The sequence below is a fragment of the Salmo trutta genome, chromosome 40 (genome assembly GCF_901001165.1).
Source record: "Salmo trutta chromosome 40, fSalTru1.1, whole genome shotgun sequence".
In the NCBI taxonomy this organism is placed as follows: Eukaryota; Metazoa; Chordata; class Actinopteri; order Salmoniformes; family Salmonidae; genus Salmo; species Salmo trutta.
The window spans coordinates 2983072-3003176 of record NC_042996.1 but is presented as its reverse complement, the minus strand read 5'-3'; the positions used below and the strand labels follow the sequence as shown (position 1 = coordinate 3003176).

At 45.3% G+C, this 20105-nt stretch overlaps 1 protein-coding gene across 3 annotated transcripts in view; it reads left to right on the top strand.

Moving 5' to 3' along the window:
• The window catches only part of plxna4 (plexin A4), a 496524-nt gene that overhangs the window by 416711 nt on the left and 59708 nt on the right, over window positions 1-20105 (top strand). For all 3 annotated transcript variants that reach the window (XM_029741951.1, XM_029741949.1, XM_029741950.1), the window contains exons 20-22: window positions 302-536; window positions 2884-3026; window positions 13252-13520. In XM_029741951.1, the coding sequence (XP_029597811.1) occupies window positions 302-536; window positions 2884-3026; window positions 13252-13520 (647 nt within the window). The remainder of the gene's footprint in view (window positions 1-301; window positions 537-2883; window positions 3027-13251; window positions 13521-20105) is intronic.

Sequence of the window (20105 nt, the reverse complement as noted above, 5' to 3'; positions counted from 1 at the left end):
CCTCTCCCCTCTCTCTCCCCATCTCACCCCCTCCCCTGTCTCTCACCCCGTCTCCCCTCTCTCTCCCCCATCTCCCACCTCTCCCCTGTCTTTCACCCCTTCTCCCTTCTCTCTACTCTCTCTCCCTTCTCTCCCCTGTCTCTCACCCCCTCTCCCCTCTCTCCCCCCTCTCGCCCCTCTCTCCTGTCTCTCTCCCCTTTCCCCTGTCTCTCACCCTCTCTCCCCTGTCTCTCCCCCCTCTCTCTCCCCCCTCTCTCTCCCCCCTATCTCTAACCCCTCTCCCCTGTCTCTCCCTCCCCAGGCCCGTGTGGGCGGCATCGAGTTCTCCCCGGGCGTGGTCCACATCACGTCAGACAGTCCGCTGAGCAGCACGGCCATCATCAGCATCGCCGGCGCCGGTGCCCTGCTCATCCTCTTCATTGTGATAGTGCTTATTGCATACAAACGCAAGTCACGCGAGAGCGACCTCACCCTGAAGAGGCTGCAGATGCAGATGGACAACCTGGAGTCTCGTGTGGCCCTGGAGTGTAAAGAGGGTAAGGATTCACATTATTTTTACTCCATACATTTTCCCTGACACCCAAAAGGAAAATTCCGTTTCACACACTGGTCCAATTCACACTTATCAAGAGAACAATCCCAGGTCATCCCTACTGCCTCTGATCTGCTGTACTCAATAAACACATGTTTCGTTTGTCAATGATGTCTGAGAGTAGGAGTGTGCCCTTATCTATCCGTAAATAAAAAATACAAGAAAATCGTGCGGTCGACTTTGCTTACTTTTGATACTTAAATGTATTTTTAAAACCAAATACATTTAGACTTTTACTCAAGTAGTATTTTACTGGGTGACTTTCGCTTTCACTTGAGTCATTATTTATTAAGTTATCTTTGCTTTTACTCAAGTATGATGATTGAGTATTTTTTCCAACACTGTCAATAGACATACTTATAGGTAGAGTCAGCAAAATGACGTTGCATGAGCAGCACCGCAGTTTGTGGTGGGCAAGATGCAAGACATCGCTCTCACACAGTGACACACAGTATCTGCGCGTGTGCACGGGTTCACCTCCCGCTGTTACAACGTGGTACCCACGGGACCAAAACAGTGGAGGAGTTTAGCCTCACGCTCCAAAGCTCTAAGTTGTTGTGGAAATTGACCCAATATGCTGTTTACTTTGTGTATCTACAGTTGAAGTCGGAGGTTTACATACACTTAGGTTGGAGTCATTAAAACTTGTTTTTCAACCACACTATAACATTTCTTGTTAGCAAACTATAGTTTTGGCAAGCTGGTTAGGACATCTACTTTGTGCATGACACAAGTAATTTTTCCAACAATTGTTTACAGACAGATTATTTCACTTATAATTCACTATCACAATTCCAATGGGTCAGAAGTTTACATACACTAAGTTGACTGTGCCTTTAAACAGCTTGGAAAATACCAGAAATGATGTCAGGGCTTTAGAAGCTTCTGATAGGTTAATTGACATCATTTCAGTCAATTGGAGGTGTACCTGTGGATATATTTCAAGGCCTACCTTCAAATTCAGTGCCTCTTTGCTTGACATCATGGGAAATCAAAAGAAATCAGCCAAGACCTCAGGGAAAAAATGTAGACCTCCACAAGTCTGGTTCATCCTTGGGAGCAATTTCCAAACGGCTGAAGGTACAACGTTCATCTGTACAAACAATAGTACGCAAGTATGAAAATCATGGGACCACGCAGCCGTCATACTGCTCAGGAAGGAGGCGCGTTCTGTCTCCTAGAGATGAACGTACTTTGGTGCAAAAAGCGCAAATCAATCCCAGAACAACAACAAAGGACCTTGTGAAGATGCTGGAGGAAACAGGTACAAAAGTTTTTATATCCACAGTAAAACGAGTCCTATATCGACATAACCTGAAAGGCTGCTCAGCAAGGAAGAAGCCACTGCTCCAAAACTGCCATAAAAAAGTCAGACTACGGTTTGCAACTGCACATGGGGACAAAGATCGTACTTTTTGGAGAAATGTCCTCTGGTCTGATGAAACAAAAATGGCCATAATGGCCATAATGACCATCGTTATGTTTGGAGGAAAAAGGGGGATGCTTGCAAGCCGAAGAACACCATCCCAACCGTGAAGCACGGGGGTGGCAGCATCATGTTGTGGGGGTGCTTTTCTGCAGGAGGGACTGGTGCACTTCACAAAATAGATGGCATCATGAGGTAGGAAAATTATGTGGATATATTGAAGCAACATCTCAAGACATCAGTCAGGAACTTAATATTTGGTCGCAAATGTGTCTTCCAAATGGACTATGACCCCAAGCATACGTACTTCCAAAGTTGTGGCAAAAGGCTTAAGGACAACAAAGTCAAGGTATTGGAGTGGCCATCACAAAGCCCTGACCTCAATCCTATAGAAAATTTGTGGGCAGAACTGAAAAAGTGTGTGCGAGCAAGGAGGCCAACAAACCAGACTCAGTTACATCAGCTCTGTCAGGAGGAATGGGCCAAAATTCACCCAACTTATTGTGGGAAGCTTGTGGAAAGCTACCCAAAATGTTTGATCCAAGTTAAACAATTTAAAGGCAATGCTACCAAATACTAATTGAGTGTATGTAAACTTCTGACCCACTGGGAATGTGATGAAATAAATAAAAGCTGAAATAAATCATTCTCTCTACTATTATTCTGACATTTCACTTTCTTAAAATAAAGTGGTGATCCTAACTGACCTAAGACAGGGGATTTTTACTAGGATTAAATGTCAGGAATTGTGAAAAACTGAGTTTAAATGTATTTGGCTAAGGTGTAAGTAAACTTCTGACTTCAACTGTACGTCATGTCGCTGACTCTACCTTTAAGGAGACTGTTTGTCCGTTTATCCCCTCAGCCTTTGCCGAGCTGCAGACAGACATCCATGAGTTGACCAGTGACCTGGACGGAGTGGGCATCCCCTTCCTGGACTACAGGGCCTACACCATGAGGGTCCTCTTCCCTGGCATAGAGGAGCACCCTGTTCTCAGGGACCTGGAGGTACGAGCTGCCCTATCATCTGCCTGACTGAATATCACTTCAGTTTAGGTCCTAAACATTGTTCATCATTAACTCCCTGACATAGATAAATACGCATATCTCAAAGTGGTTTCCATCAATGCATTCTCAATCAAAAGTATAAAAGTAAATTAAAGGCACAGTGGGGTTATGGGCAGAATTAAAGCTGCTGTTGTTTGTGCTCACGCTCGGTAAACATAACACTGTCTCTCATTAGGGCTTGACGCAGCAGTGCAGTCAAATCTCCTGTTAGTAATGGTAACAACATGTGACAAGACGGTTTCTCAGAGTCGAGGACAAATTAAAAGTATAGCGGAGAGAAAAGCAAATCAACTCTGAACTGACAAGCTAGTTATTTATTCCCTAATAACAGTGATGGGCAGTGATAATTGAACAACTTCTAGCTGCGAGGCCCCTATTTCACGGGCTCAGAGTCGACCATGCGGGTGCCTGATGAGAATTCCCCGTTATAAGAAAAATTAATGATGTTTTAATTGGTATAAATGTCCCGTTATATGAGGGAGTTTAATGTGAAATGAAACCTAATGAAAGTAACAGTGGGCTCATCTCTGGCTGGTGATAGCTGGATAATTGTTATTGATGTGGGAGATGATACAGGAAATAGCCCTTATTGGGCTTAGAGCAAATAAAGTGTGGATGGGCAATCTCCAACAGTGCACATTCATAGTTTGTAGAGTGAATTTGATTGGGCTGAATCTCTCTTGCTCTCTCTTTATGAAAGGATTAGAGCTACTGCCATTTCATCTCAATGGCTCAAATGTACTAATATTAGCGATGACTCTTGGCCGACCTGATAAATCTCAAGAAGATATACTTTGTATTTTTCCTCAGAGAAAATGGATGCCTACCTTTTCTCCTGATTTTGTGATAGTAATCAGTCGGTGGGATGTTGAATGGGATTGTTGTTTGATTATGGGGCTACAGTGGGATGTTGAATAGAGCTGTTTGATTATGGGGCTACAGTGGGATGTTGAATAGGGCTGTTTGATTATGGGACTACAGTGGGATGTTGAATAGGGTTGTTTGATTATGGGGCTACAGTGGGATGTTGAATGGGGCTGTTTGATTATGGGACTACAGTGGGATGTTGAATAGGGTTGTTTGATTATGGGGCTACAGTGGGATGTTGAATAGGGCTGTTTGATTATGGGGCTACAGTGGGATGTTGAATAGGGCTGTTTGATTATGGGACTACAGTGGGATGTTGAATAGGGCTGTTTGATTATGGGGCTACAGTGGGATGTTGAATAGAGCTGTTTGATTATGGGGCTACAGTGGGATGTTGAATAGGGTTGTTTGATTATGGGGCTACAGTGGGATGTTGAATAGGGCTGTTTGATTATGGGGCTACAGTGGGATGTTGAATAGGGCTGTTTGATTATGGGGCTACAGTGGGATGTTGAATAGGGCTGTTTGATTATGGGGCTACAGTGGGATGTTGAATAGGGCTGTTTGATTATGGGGCTACAGTTGGATGTTGAATAGGGCTGTTTGATTATGGGGCTACAGTGGGATGTTGAATGGGGCTGTTTGATTATGGGGCTACAGTGGGATGTTGAATAGGGCTGTTTGATTATGGGACTACAGTGGGATGTTGAATAGGGCTGTTTGATTATGGGGCTACAGTGGGATGTTGAATAGGGCTGTTTGATTATGGGGCTACAGTGGGATGTTGAATGGGGCTGTTTGATTATGGGACTACAGTGGGATGTTGAATAGAGCTGTTTGATTATGGGGCTACAGTGGGATGTTGAATAGGGCTGTTTGATTATGGGACTACAGTGGGATGTTGAATAGGGCTGTTTGATTATGGGGCTACAGTGGGATGTTGAATAGGGCTGTTTGATTATGGGGCTGCAGTGGGATGTTGAATAGGGCTGTTTGATTATGGGGCTACAGTGGGATGTTGAATAGGGCTGTTGTTTGATTATGGGGCAACAGTGGGATGTTGAATAGAGCTGTTGTTTGATTATGGGACTACAGTGGGATGTTGAATAGGGCTGTTTGATTATGGGGCTACAGTGGGATGTTGAATAGGGCTGTTTGATTATGGGACTACAGTGGGATGTTGAATAGGGCTGTTTGATTATGGGGCTACAGTGGGATGTTGAATAGGGCTGTTGTTTGATTATGGGACTACAGTGGGATGTTGAATAGGGCTGTTTGATTATGGGGCTACAGTGGGATGTTGAATAGGGCTGTTGTTTGATTATGGGACTACAGTGGGATGTTGAAGAGGGCTGTTTGATTATGGGGCTACAGTGGGATGTTGAATAGGGCTGTTTGATTATGGGGCTACAGTGGGATGTTGAATAGAGCTGTTTGATTATGGGGCTACAGTGGGATGTTGAATAGGGCTGTTTGATTATGGGACTACAGTGGGATGTTGAATAGGGCTGTTTGATTATGGGGCTACAGTGGGATGTTGAATAGGGCTGTTTGATTATGGGGCTACAGTGGGATGTTGAATGGGGCTGTTTGATTATGGGGCTACAGTGGGATGTTGAATAGGGCTGTTTGATTATGGGGCTACAGTGGGATGTTGAATGGGGCTGTTTGATTATGGGACTACAGTGGGATGTTGAATAGAGCTGTTTGATTATGGGGCTACAGTGGGATGTTGAATAGGGCTGTTTGATTATGGGACTACAGTGGGATGTTGAATAGGGCTGTTTGATTATGGGGCTACAGTGGGATGTTGAATAGGGCTGTTTGATTATGGGGCTACAGTGGGATGTTGAATAGGGCTGTTTGATTATGGGGCTACAGTGGGATGTTGAATGGGATTGTTGTTTGATTATGGGGCTACAGTGGGATGTTGAATAGGGCTGTTTGATTATGGGGCTACAGTGGGATGTTGAATAGGGCTGTTTGATTATGGGACTACAGTGGGATGTTGAATAGGGCTGTTTGATTATGGGGCTACAGTGGGATGTTGAATAGGGCTGTTGTTTGATTATGGGACTACAGTGGGATGTTGAATAGGGCTGTTTGATTATGGGGCTACAGTGGGATGTTGAATAGGGCTGTTGTTTGATTATGGGACTACAGTGGGATGTTGAAGAGGGCTGTTTGATTATGGGGCTACAGTGGGATGTTGAATAGGGCTGTTTGATTATGGGGCTACAGTGGGATGTTGAATAGAGCTGTTTGATTATGGGGCTACAGTGGGATGTTGAATAGGGCTGTTTGATTATGGGACTACAGTGGGATGTTGAATAGGGCTGTTTGATTATGGGGCTACAGTGGGATGTTGAATAGGGCTGTTTGATTATGGGGCTACAGTGGGATGTTGAATGGGGCTGTTTGATTATGGGACTACAGTGGGATGTTGAATAGAGCTGTTTGATTATGGGGCTACAGTGGGATGTTGAATAGGGCTGTTTGATTATGGGGCTACAGTGGGATGTTGAATAGGGCTGTTTGATTATGGGACTACAGTGGGATGTTGAATAGGGCTGTTTGATTATGGGGCTACAGTGGGATGTTGAATAGGGCTGTTTGATTATGGGGCTACAGTGGGATGTTGAATAGGGCTGTTTGATTATTGGGCTACAGTGGGATGTTGAATAGAGCTGTTTGATTATGGGACTACAGTGGGATGTTGAATAGGGCTGTTTGATTATGGGGCAACAGTGGGATGTTGAATAGGGCTGTTTGATTATGGGGCTACAGTGGGATGTTGAATAGGGCTGTTTGATTATGGGGCTACAGTGGGATGTTGAATAGGGCTGTTGTTTGATTATGGGGCTACAGTGGGATGTTGAATAGAGCTGTTTGATTATGGGGCTACAGTGGGATGTTGAATAGGGCTGTTGTTTGATTATGGGGCTACAGTGGGATGTTGAATAGAGCTGTTTGATTATGGGGCTACAGTGGGATGTTGAATAGGGCTGTTTGATTATGGGGCTACAGTGGGATGTTGAATAGGGCTGTTTGATTATGGGGCTACAGTGGGATGTTGAATGGGGCTGTTTGATTATGGGACTACAGTGGGATGTTGAATAGGGCTGTTTGATTATGGGGCTACAGTGGGATGTTGAATAGGGCTGTTTGATTATGGGGCTACAGTGGGATGTTGAATAGGGCTGTTTGATTATGGGGCTACAGTGGGATGTTGAATAGGGCTGTTTGATTATGGGGCTACAGTGGGATGTTGAATAGGGCTGTTTGATTATGGGGCTACAGTGGGATGTTGAATGGGACTGTCTCATGGGACATCTCAACAAACCTCCACTCTGTTTCCCTCTCTCTCTTTCTCTTTCTCTTTCTCTCTCTCTCTTTCTCTCTGACTCTGTCTCTCTGCTCCTTTTTATAAAAGTTTTATTTAACCTTTATTTAACTAGGCAAGTAATGTCAGATGTTATGAAATAGACTAGGGTTTTAACAATAACTCTTGCACAATGTGAACTGCAGATTACTGTGTCCTCATGGAAAGCGACAGCGAGGAAACGTGTGCTCCCTGACAGACGTGTCGCGTAGAGAGACCGTTGCTCACTCCAATCTATCCTGACAGATCAAAAAATGTTATCTTTGTAGGTGCAATTTATGAAAACGGGAAATCGCACGCCGACTGACTAGACTAGCGTAAACGGCGCAGGGACAATTTCCGCCCGTGGAGGGGAATACACCACACACGCTGCTTTCATCTTGCGTCAGCTTTGCCGGGGAACAACGTTCATATTGTGGAGTCAAAGAAATAAGCAGGGCTCTCAAAAGACTTGGTTAAAATGACTCTACCTTAAAAAAAACAAGTGCTAGGCAAAACTCCTCGCTCTCCCAGTTATCCTCCCATGCCGACATTCCGTGCTGGAATCATTAGCACACGGTCATTTGAGAGAACCAGGTCTACACAGCTAATTGATTCAGTGGAGTGATAATGGATTTGGCTGGAATGGGAGATGCCAAGGCCATGGAATGAGTCTATAGTCTATCCCTGGATGTCTGATTCCTCTAGTGCTGGGTCCATGTTACTCTAATGACTAGGGATGTTGTGATGTCTGATTCCTCTAGTGCTGGGTCCATGTTACTCTAATGACTAGGGATGTTGTGATGTCTGATTCCTCTAGTGCTGGGTCCATGTTACTCTAATGACTAGGGATGTTGTGATGTCTGATTCCTCTAGTGCTGGGTCCATGTTACTCTAATGACTAGGGATGTTGTGATGTCTGATTCCTCTAGTGCTGGGTCCATGTTACTCTAATGACTAGGGATGTTGTGATGTCTGATTCCTCTAGTGCTGGGTCCATGTTACTCTAATGACTAGGGATGTTGTGATGTCTGATTCCTCTAGTGCTGGGTCCATGTTACTCTAATGACTAGGGATGTTGTGATGTCTGATTCCTCTAGTGCTGGGTCCATGTTACTCTAATGACTAGGGATGTTGTGATGTCTGATTCCTCTAGTGCTGGGTCCATGTTACTCCCATGACTAGGGATGTTGTGATGTCTGATTCCTCTAGTGGTGGGTCCATGTTACTCTAATGACTAGGGATGTTGTGATGTCTGATTCCTCTAGTGCTGGGTCCATGTTACTCCCATGACTAGGGATGTTGTGATGTCTGATTCCTCTAGTGCTGGGTCCATGTTACTCCCATGACTAGGGATGTTGTGATGTCTGATTCCTCTAGTGCTGGGTCCATGTTACTCCCATGACTAGGGATGTTGTGATGTCTGATTCCTCTAGTGCTGGGTCCATGTTACTCTAATGACTAGGGATGTTGTGATGTCTGATTCCTCTAGTGCTGGGTCCATGTTACTCCCATGACTAGGGATGTTGTGATGTCTGATTCCTCTAGTGTTGGGTCCATGTTACTCCCATGACTAGGGATGTTGTGTTGTTTTGTTACTCCCATGACTAGGGGTGTTGTGTTGTTATGTTACTCCCATGATTAGGGGTGTTGTGTTGTTATGTTACTCCCATGACTGGGGGTGTTGTGTTGTTATGTTACTCCCATGACTAGGGATGTTGTGTTGTTATGTTACTCCCATGACTAGGGATGTTGTGTTGTTATGTTACTCCCATGACTAGGGATGTTGTGTTGTTATGTTACTCCCATGACTAGGGATGTTGTGTTGTTATGTTACTCCCATGACTAGGGATGTTGTGTTGTTTTGTTACTCCCATGACTAGGGGTGTTGTTATGTTACTCCCATGACTAGGGGTGTTGTGTTGTTATGTTACTCCCATGACTAGGGGTGTTGTGTTGTTATGTTACTCCCATGATTAGGGGTGTTGTGTTGTTATGTTACTCCCATGACTGGGGGTGTTGTGTTGTTATGTTACTCCCATGACTAGGGATGTTGTGTTGTTATGTTACTCCCATGACTAGGGATGTTGTGTTGTTATGTTACTCCCATGACTAGGGATGTTGTGTTGTTATGTTACTCCCATGACTAGGGATGTTGTGTTGTTATGTTACTCCCATGACTAGGGATGTTGTGTTGTAATGTTACACCCATGACTAGGGATGTTGTGTTGTTATGTTACTCCCATGACTAGGGATGTTGTGTTGTTATGTTACTCCCATGACTAGGGATGTTGTGTTGTTATGTTACTCCCATGACTAGGGATGTTGTGATGTTATATTATCCCATGACTAGGGATGTTGTGGTGTATGTTACTCCCATGACTAGGGATGTTGTGTTGTTATGTTACTCCCATGACTAGGGATGTTGTGTTATGTTACTCCCATGACTAGGGATGTTGTGTTGTTTTGTTACTCCCATGACTAGGGGTGTTGTTATGTTACTCCCATGACTAGGGGTGTTGTGTTGTTATGTTACTCCCATGACTAGGGATGTTGTGATGTTATATTATCCCATGACTAGGAATGTTGTGGTGTTATGTTACTCCCATGACTAGGGATGTTGTGTTGTTATGTTACTCCCATGACTAGGTATGTTGTGTTGCTATGTTACTCCCATGACTAGGGATGTTGTGTTGTTATGTTACTCCCATGACTAGGGATGTTGTGTTGTTATGTTACTCCCATGACTGGGGATGTTGTGTTGTTATGTTACTCCCATGACTAGGGATGTTATGGTGTTATGTTACTCCCATGACTAAGGATGATGTGTTGTTATGTTACTCCCATGACTAGGGATGTTGTGTTGTTATGTTACTCCCATGACTAGGGGTGTTGTGGTGTTATGTTACTCCCATGACTAGGGATGTTGTGTTGTTATGTTACTCCCATGACTAGGGATGTTGTGATGTTATATTATCCCATGACTAGGGATGTTGTGGTGTATGTTACTCCCATGACTAGGGATGTTGTGTTGTTATGTTACTCCCATGACTAGGGATGTTGTGTTGTTATGTTACTCCCATGACTAGGGATGTTGTGTTGTTTTGTTACTCCCATGACTAGGGGTGTTGTGTTGTTATGTTACTCCCATGACTGGGGGTGTTGTGTTGTTATGTTACTCCCATGACTAGGGATGTTGTGTTGTTATGTTACTCCCATGACTAGGGATGTTGTGTTGTTATGTTACTCCCATGACTGGGGATGTTGTGTTGTTATGTTACTCCCATGACTAGGGATGTTGTGGTGTTATGTTACTCCCATGACTAGGGATGTTGTGTTGTTATGTTACTCCCATGACTAGGGATGTTGTGTTGTTATGTTACTCCCATGACTAGGGGTGTTGTGGTGTTATGTTACTCCCATGACTAGGGGTGTTGTGGTGTTATGTTACTCCCATGACTAGGGATGTTGTGTTGTTATGTTACTCCCATGACTAGGGATGTTGTGTTGTTATGTTACTCCCATGACTAGGGATGTTGTGTTGTTATGTTACACCCATGACTAGGGATGTTGTGTTGTTATGTTACTCCCATGACTAGGGATGTTGTGTTGTTATGTTACTCCCATGACTAGGGATGTTGTGTTGTTATGTTACTCCCATGACTAGGGATGTTGTGTTGTTTTGTTACTCCCATGACTAGGGGTGTTGTGTTGTTATGTTACTCCCATGACTGGGGGTGTTGTGTTGTTATGTTACTCCCATGACTAGGGATGTTGTGTTGTTATGTTACTCCCATGACTGGGGATGTTGTGTTGTTATGTTACTCCCATGACTAGGGATGTTGTGGTGTTATGTTACTCCCATGACTAGGGATGTTGTGTTGTTATGTTACTCCCATGACTAGGGATGTTGTGTTGTTATGTTACTCCCATGACTAGGGGTGTTGTGGTGTTATGTTACTCCCATGACTAGGGATGTTGTGTTGTTATGTTACTCCCATGACTAGGGATGTTGTGTTGTTATGTTACTCCCATGACTAGGGATGTTGTGTTGTTATGTTACTCCCATGACTAGGGATGTTGTGTTGTTATGTTACTCCCATGACTACTGATGTTGTGTTGTTATGTTACTCCCATGACTAGGGGTGTTATGTTACTCCCATGACTAGGGATGTTGTGATGTTATATTATCCCATGACTAGGAATGTTGTGGTGTTATGTTACTCCCATGACTAGGGATGTTGTGTTGTTATGTTACTCCCATGACTAGGGATGTTGTGTTGTTATGTTACTCCCATGACTAGGGATGTTGTGATGTTATATTATCCCATGACTAGGGATGTTGTGGTGTATGTTACTCCCATGACTAGGGATGTTGTGTTGTTATGTTACTCCCATGACTAGGGATGTTGTGTTGTTATGTTACTCCCATGACTAGGGATGTTGTGTTGTTTTGTTACTCCCATGACTAGGGGTGTTGTGTTGTTATGTTACTCCCATGACTGGGGGTGTTGTGTTGTTATGTTACTCCCATGACTAGGGATGTTGTGTTGTTATGTTACTCCCATGACTAGGGATGTTGTGTTGTTATGTTACTCCCATGACTGGGGATGTTGTGTTGTTATGTTACTCCCATGACTAGGGATGTTGTGGTGTTATGTTACTCCCATGACTAGGGATGTTGTGTTGTTATGTTACTCCCATGACTAGGGATGTTGTGTTGTTATGTCACTCCCATGACTAGGGGTGTTGTGGTGTTATGTTACTCCCATGACTAGGGATGTTGTGTTGTTATGTTACTCCCATGACTAGGGATGTTGTGTTGTTATGTTACTCCCATGACTAGGGATGTTGTGTTGTTATGTTACTCCCATGACTAGGGATGTTGTGTTGTTATGTTACTCCCATGACTACTGATGTTGTGTTGTTATGTTACTCCCATGACTAGGGGTGTTGTTATGTTACTCCCATGACTAGGGATGTTGTGTTGTTATATTATCCCATGACTAGGGGTGTTGTGTTGTTATATTATCCCATGACCAGGGATGTTGTGTTGTTATATTATCCCATGACCAGGGATGTTGTGGTGTTATGTTACTCCCATGACTAGGGGTGTTGTGTTGTTATATTATCCCATGACTAGGGATGTTGTGGTGTTATGTTACTCCCATGACTAGGGGTGTTGTTATGTTACTCCCATGACTAGGGATGTTGTGTTGTTACATTATCCCATGACTAGGGATGTTGTGTTGTTATATTATCCCATAACTAGGGGTGTTGTGTTGTTATGTTACTCCCATGACAAGGGGTGTTGTGTTGTTATATTATCCCATGACTAGGGGTGTTGTGTTGTTGTATTATCCCATGACTAGGGATGTTGTGTTGTTATATTATCCCATGACTAGGGATGTTGTGGTGTTATGTTACTCCCATGACTAGGGGTGTTGTTATGTTACTCCCATGACTAGGGATGTTGTGGTGTTATGTTACTCCCATGACTAGGGATGTTGTGTTGTTATGTTACTCCCATGACTAGGGATGTTGTGTTGTTATATTATCCCATGACTAGGGATGTTGTGTTGTTATGTTACTCCCATGACTAGGGATGTTGTGTTGTTATGTTACTCCCATGACTAGGGATGTTGTGTTGTTATGTTACACCCATGACTTGGGCCAGGTGTTTTGCCTGGCCATGTGGTCCTTTGTAGCTCAGTTGGTAGAGCATGGTGTTTGTAACGCCAGGGCAGTGGATTCCATTCCCCGGACCACCTGTGTGTAAAATGTATGCATGCATGACTGTAAGTCTCCTTGACCCCAAACAGTCTCTCTGTATCTGAGACAACTGTGACCTCTGACCCTGAGACTCCCTGACCATTGTCATCGAAGCATATCCGTCTCTCCTCCCTGTCCTCTCTTCTTCTCCTCCCTGTCTCCCAGGTGCCGGGCTACAGACAGGAGCAGGTGGAGAAGGGCCTGAAGCTGTTTGGCCAACTCATCAACAACAAGGTCTTCCTGCTCTCCTTCATCCGCACGCTCGAGTCGCAGCGCGGCTTCTCCATGCGTGACCGCGGCAACGTGGCCTCGCTCATCATGACAATGCTGCAGAGTAAACTGGAGTACGCCACTGATGTCCTCAAGCACTTGCTCTCTGACCTCATAGACCGCAACCTGGAGAGCAAGAACCACCCCAAGCTGCTGCTCCGAAGGTGAGGGGAGAAGTGTGTGTGTGTGACTCTCGTGGGCCATCTCTGGCCTCATTAAGACAAAGGCCTTGGCTCTGTCCTCACCTCTCTGTGTCTGGGGAGAGAGGTGAGTGACTTCACTTCTCCAGAACACCTGCACAAACTCACACTCTCTTCATCACTCTCTTCTCTCGCTCTCTTTCTCTATCTATCTCCATCACTCTCTTCTCTTTCTCTATCTATCCCTCTTTATATCTCTCTTCTCTCTCTATCTGCGACAGAGTGAATGATTGGGCCCTCGTGGAGCTCTTAAAGCATTTAAGCTCTGAACAGCTGACTAATGCTAACATCAACGTTGCATCAGCTTTATCCTACACATTAACACTCATAGATTTCCACTCAATGGTAATGGACAACTGTGGCTGTGGGTTCGCTTTCCCTCTCCAAGCCTCTCTCAATTGATCATTAATACCAATGTTCGTACTTCTTATCCACCTCTAACTCTCTAGAATGGCTGGTTTATGCTAAAACTAAGAACAGGGTAAAATCCTTATTTCCCAAATAACGCAGTACTTTTGACCAAGGCCCATAGGGTTCCATTTGGGATTCGTCCTTTGAAACTGGACTTTGTTGAATTAGTGTATTAGTCAAGCACCAAGCCGATCGGCCATGCCTGATCGCTCCATGTTCACTGTTTTGCGGCGGTGACATGTGGAATTAACTTCAATGACATTGAAATGATCACTTTGTCTCAGAAACATGTACTGCTCTGACACGCACATCATTAGAATATAATTACGATTAATTAGCGGAGAATCCAATTAACAAAAGCTGTAAAAATCCTCACTTGAAAAATAAATGGGATTGTTAAAAGCCCTAGCTGCTCCCCGCCCAATCAACACTTCCCTGTGCGTCAGTCTGTATCGTATACACAGTACCACCACTTCAATTCAACACCATATATGGTGCTGGGGGTGTTGTGACCATCTCGGTTACCCTTGAAAAAGACGTTTCCGTGTGGTCAGGGTGCTCACTGCTCAGTCAGCCTCCCCAATGATTTGATAGGCATGTCGTAAATGAATTTAATCTTCCTAATTTCAATTGCAAACCTCCCGTCCTCCCTCGGGCGAAATCCTCCTCCCCAATGAAGACAGACACAGATTCCTCTGTTCGCTAGCTGTTCACTAACATGGGAGCATATTGAGCGTATCATTGTGCAAGGGTTGTGTCAGAAGATGAGCCGCATATTCACATCATGAAGGAGACGTTTAACAGAAAATTCTTGGATGCGGCATTTGATTAATGCTGTATGGACAAGGCATGATTAATCGCACCCAGAGCTTCCGGAGCCATTACCAGGCAATAAACTCCTTCAATCCCAAATTAAACAATACTACAATTTACTATAAAATACTATAGAATTCTGTAGTAAACAGTAGTATAGTGAAGAATATTATACTAAACGCTGTAGTGTCACTTGATCATGTATAGTACTTACTATAGAATGTTGTAGTATACTGTAGAATACTATAATAAATATGACAGTTTTATCTGAAAATAAACACTGTAGTAAATACTTGAGTAATGTCCGCAAAAACACTACCCTTTTCTACTACAGTAGAATACTACAGTATTTAATTTGCATATACCCTGCCCAATCCCCTCTAACTGTATTTCCGCTAGCGCTAACACACACAGTAAACCTCAGTGTGGAGGCTAACTGTTAGCTGCTAGCGCTAACACACACAGTCACCCTCAGTGTAGAGGCTAACTGTTAGCTGCTAGTGCTAACACACACAGTCACCCTCAGTGTGGAGGCTAACTGTTAACACACACAGTCACCCTCAGTGTGGAGGCTAACTGTTAGCCGCTTGTGCTATCACACGTGGCCACCCTCAGTCTGAAGGCTAACCTTTAGCTGTTAGCCCTAACACACAGTCACAGACTTGCTGCTTCGCTCTGGATACCCGCCCAAAATAGAGGAGACACCCGGACTCACTCAGCTGTGATGGGAAGGCTAAATCTGGGCTCGGAGTAACACCTCCCCCGTCCCTCAATCTATCTCTCCCTTTCTCCTCCCTCTGTGTCCTCCCAATCTCCCTCTCTCTCATTATCTCTCTCCATCTCTCTCTCTCTACCTCTCTTGCTCTATCCATCTATCTCCTGCCCTCTCTCTCCCCCCCGCCTCTGCGCAGGCCGTCTCTCTTTCTCTCTCCTTTCTCTGTCTTTCCCCCCTCCCTGCCTTTTACTTGATTACTAAATCACTGCTTAAAGTGCATAAGCAGGGCATCTTTAGCACTCTGTCCAGACCAGCTTCCCATCACCATTTCCAAGACAACCTCCACTCTCCTCCACTCTCCACCACTCTCCTCTCCTCCACTCTCCACCACTCTCCTCTCCTCCACTCTCCACCCCTCTCCTCCACTCTCCACTCCTCTCCTCCACTCTCCAACCCTCCCCTCCACTCTCCTCTCCTCCACTCTCCTCTCCTCCACTCTCCTCCACTCTCCACTCCTCCACTCTCCTCCACTCTCCACTCCTCCACTCTCCACTCCTCCACTCTCCACTCCTCTCCTCTACTCTCCTCTCCTCCACTCTCCTCCACTCTCCACTCCTCCACTCTCCTCCACTCTCCACTCCTCCACTCTCCACTCCTCTCCTCCACTCTCCTCTCCCGCATTTCTCTACATCCCCATCTGCCCATCTCAACCTCAGCTGAAGCACACCACCAGGCAAACTAACTAACGAGAGACTTCCACAACCATCTGTCGCATTTCTGCGCCCTCCTCCGTCAGCCCCCTCTCCTTCCTCCACCCCCCTCACCCCTCGCTTACACCCTCTCATCCTCTCTTCATGCATAGTGAAATAGCTGCTAAACCCTTTCCTCGGCTCAGACTTCTTTCATCCATCTATCATATAATATATCATTTAAAAAAATCGGGGCTTTTATTATTTCCTTTTACCAGCAACCTTCCATCTGCCCCTCCTGATGCACCCACCCACACACACACACACACACACACACACACACACACACACACACACACACACACACACACACACACAGGGGATAATAATCAGTAGGAGCTAGAGGTCCTCTGATTATACTGTGAGGATTATCTCAGTAGTGCTAGTAAGAAGACATCAGCCTAAGCACTGAGACTGCTTCTACGTCCCAAATTGGACCCTATTCCCTATGTAGTGCACTACTTTTGATCAGGGATGAGGTCAAAAGTAGTGCACTATATAGGACATAGGGTGCCATTGGGTACACAGCCTGTGCTCTGCGTCAGACAGCCAATCTTCTCCCCAGGAGCCCGAGTGGGAAATTGAAATCATTTTTGACTTCATGCTGTGGGATTGGAGGAAGGGGGCGTGGCTAGCAGTAGAGCTCCAACGCAGCTGCGTGTTTGGTTAACAGAGAAAAGCCTTGTGACCCCCCCAGGCCATCACATGTTCTCTCCCAGAGGCTCGTTGGCACTCCTGGCCGCCGGAGAATACCAACGTGGGAATAGGGGGGGGGGGGGGTACTTGCCCCACTTGCCCCAGAGGAGGGTAGAGTGAAAAATGTCACTGAGAATCCTGTCCTTTAACATCTTATTGATATTAAGAGCTTATCTATCACAATCAATAACGTCCTAGGACGATATGATATACAGAACCCTCATTAATGATCTCTGGTGTCAAAACTTAGTTTGTAAGCCACATCTGTTGTTTCAGCACCCATGGTTTAGATTATCATGCATTTATGATCAGTGTGATGCCAGATGCCTGTAAAGAAATGTCTGTGGAATGAGTGTGAGAGCTGTGAAGATACATTGAGCGTTAAGCCTCCGTTTTATAGAGCGTGGCTCTGCACGACATACTCATGCGTCCCACCGCATCTGCAATCCAGGAATTCTTTGGTTCCCATCTCATGTGCAGAGGCTAAACGACTGCTCTGTAATCAGGGGGAAATAAGTACCAACAAGTTGACTCAGTTTCAGATACATTTTTATGCCCACTGCCCCTCTGACTGGGTGCCAAGCAGGCACACAGCCATTACAGACATATGAACTTATCGGTAACGTTACTGATACGTTCTAGAGATGTGGCAGTCAAGAGGAGGTTGTTGGACCGTTGTGGACATGTTAGGTGCCAGCTGTGGTGTAACGGCCCAGTGCAGCAGCCCCTCATCCCATCTTCCCTATAGGCAGGGCTTGGATAGAGGACGGCCATGAGGACTACCTGTGGGGCCGTGCCAAAACAGATCATTACTGAAGGACCTGGCTCGCACTGCCAAAAATTACACACAGTTACACACACCTTTCTGAACACATTATTTTAGAACACACACACACACACACACATAAAATAACAAAAAGAGGAGGAAACGCGGGAGCTGAAAGAGGAGATAAAGACTCAGCCAAGTCATTCTGTTATTCTTCCATTTTACTGAGACCCCTCCTTCTATATCCAAGTCATTCTGTTATTCTTCCATTTTACTGAGACACCTCCTTCTATATCCAAGTCATTCTGTTATTCTTCCATTTTACTGAGACACCTCCTTCTATATCCAAGTCATTCTGTTATTCGTCCATTTTACTGAGACCCCTCCTTCTATATCCAAGTCATTCTGTTATTCTTCCATTTTACTGAGACCCCTCCTTCTATATCCAAGTCATTCTGTTATTCGTCCATTTTACTGAGACTCCTCCCTCCATCTCCAAGTTATTCTGTTATTCTTCCATTTTACTGAGACTCCTCCCTCCATCTCCAAGTCATTCTGTCATTCTTCCATTTTACTGAGACTCCTCCCTCCATCTCCAAGTCATTCTGTTATTCTTCCATTTTACTGAGACCCCTCCTTCTATATCCAAGTCATTCTGTTATTCTTCCATTTTACTGAGACACCTCCTTCTATATCCAAGTCATTCTGTTATTCTTCCATTTTACTGAGACCCCTCCCTCCATCTCCAAGTCATTCTGTTATTCTTCCATTTTACTGAGACTCCTCCCTCCATCTCCAAGTCATTCTGTTATTCTTCCATTTTACTGAGACTCCTCCCTCCATCTCCAAGTCATTCTGTTATTCTTCCATTTTACTGAGACACCTCCCTCCATCTCCAAGTCATTCTGTTATTCTTCCATTTTACTGAGACTCCTCCCTCCATCTCCAAGTCATTCTGTCATTCTTCCATTTTACTGAGACTCCTCCCTCCATCTCCAAGTCATTCTGTTATTCTTCCATTTTACTGAGACACCTCCTTCTATATCCAAGTCATTCTGTTATTCTTCCATTTTACTGAGACACCTCCTTCTATATCCAAGTCATTCTGTTATTCTTCCATTTTACTGAGACCCCTCCCTCCATCTCCAAGTCATTCTGTTATTCTTCCATTTTACTGAGACTCCTCCCTCCATCTCCAAGTCATTCTGTCATTCTTCCATTTTACTGAGACTCCTCCCTCCATCTCCAAGTCATTCTGTTATTCTTCATTTTACTGAGACTCCTCCCTCCATCTCCAAGTCATTCTGTTATTCTTCATTTTACTGAGACTCCTCCCTCCATCTCCAAGTCATTCTGTTATTCTTCCATTTTACTGAGACTCCTCCCTCCATCTCCAAGTCATTCTGTTATTCTTCCATTTTACTAAGACCCCTCCCTCCATCTCCAAGTCATTCTGTTATTCTTCCATTTTACTGAGACTCCTCCCTCCATCTCCAAGTCATTCTGTTATTCTTCCATTTTACTGAGACCCCTCCCTCCATCTCCAAGTCATTCTGTTATTCTTCCATTTTACTGAGACTCGTCCCTCCATCTCCAAGTCATTCTGTCATTCTTCCATTTTACGGAGACTCCTCCCTCCATCTCCAAGTCATTCTGTTATTCTTGTCTTTTACGGAGACCCCTCCCTCCATCTCCACCTCTCCCTTTTATACTCTTTTCATCCCTTTGATTGATGTGCTGAATTTGTCTACATGGAGACCATTTGGAAGTGTGAATGATTACAAATAAGGGGACCGGGTCTGAGGGGAGAGGAGGGAGAGAGAATGAGGGAGTGGAGTGGAGGAAAAAAGTGAGGGACACATGAAAGGAAAGATGAAACATGACCTCCCTGACCCTTGGAGCCGAGGACTCTCTCGGCCGACATAAAAGTGCGGGCACAAGCAGAGCAGGAAGTTAATCCCATCCAGGTGTTGTGCCAATTCTGGTTGGCAGGGGGTGCCAGGCCCGGCCTATTGGCACAGCGGGCACAAGCCTCCGTCTCTCAATGCGATGGTCCTCCTAAGAGGGGCCAGGAGGGCTCTGAGTGGAGGGGCCAGGGGGGCTCTGAGTGGAGGGGCCAGGGGGGCTCTGAGTGGAGGGGCCAGGGGGGCTCTGAGTGGAGGGGCCAGGGGGGCTCTGAGTGGAGGGGCCAGGGGGGCTCTGAGAGGAGGGGCCAGGAGGGCTCTGAGAGGAGGGGCCAGGGGGGCTCTGAGAGGAGGGGCCAGGGGGGCTCTGAGTGGAGGGGCCAGGGGGGCTCTGAGAGGAGGGGCCAGGGGGAGGCTGCAGGTGGCAGCCGGATGACAGAAGGGGCAAGGGGGCGTCCACACACACAATGGCCTAATCCTGAAATATTGATGCCT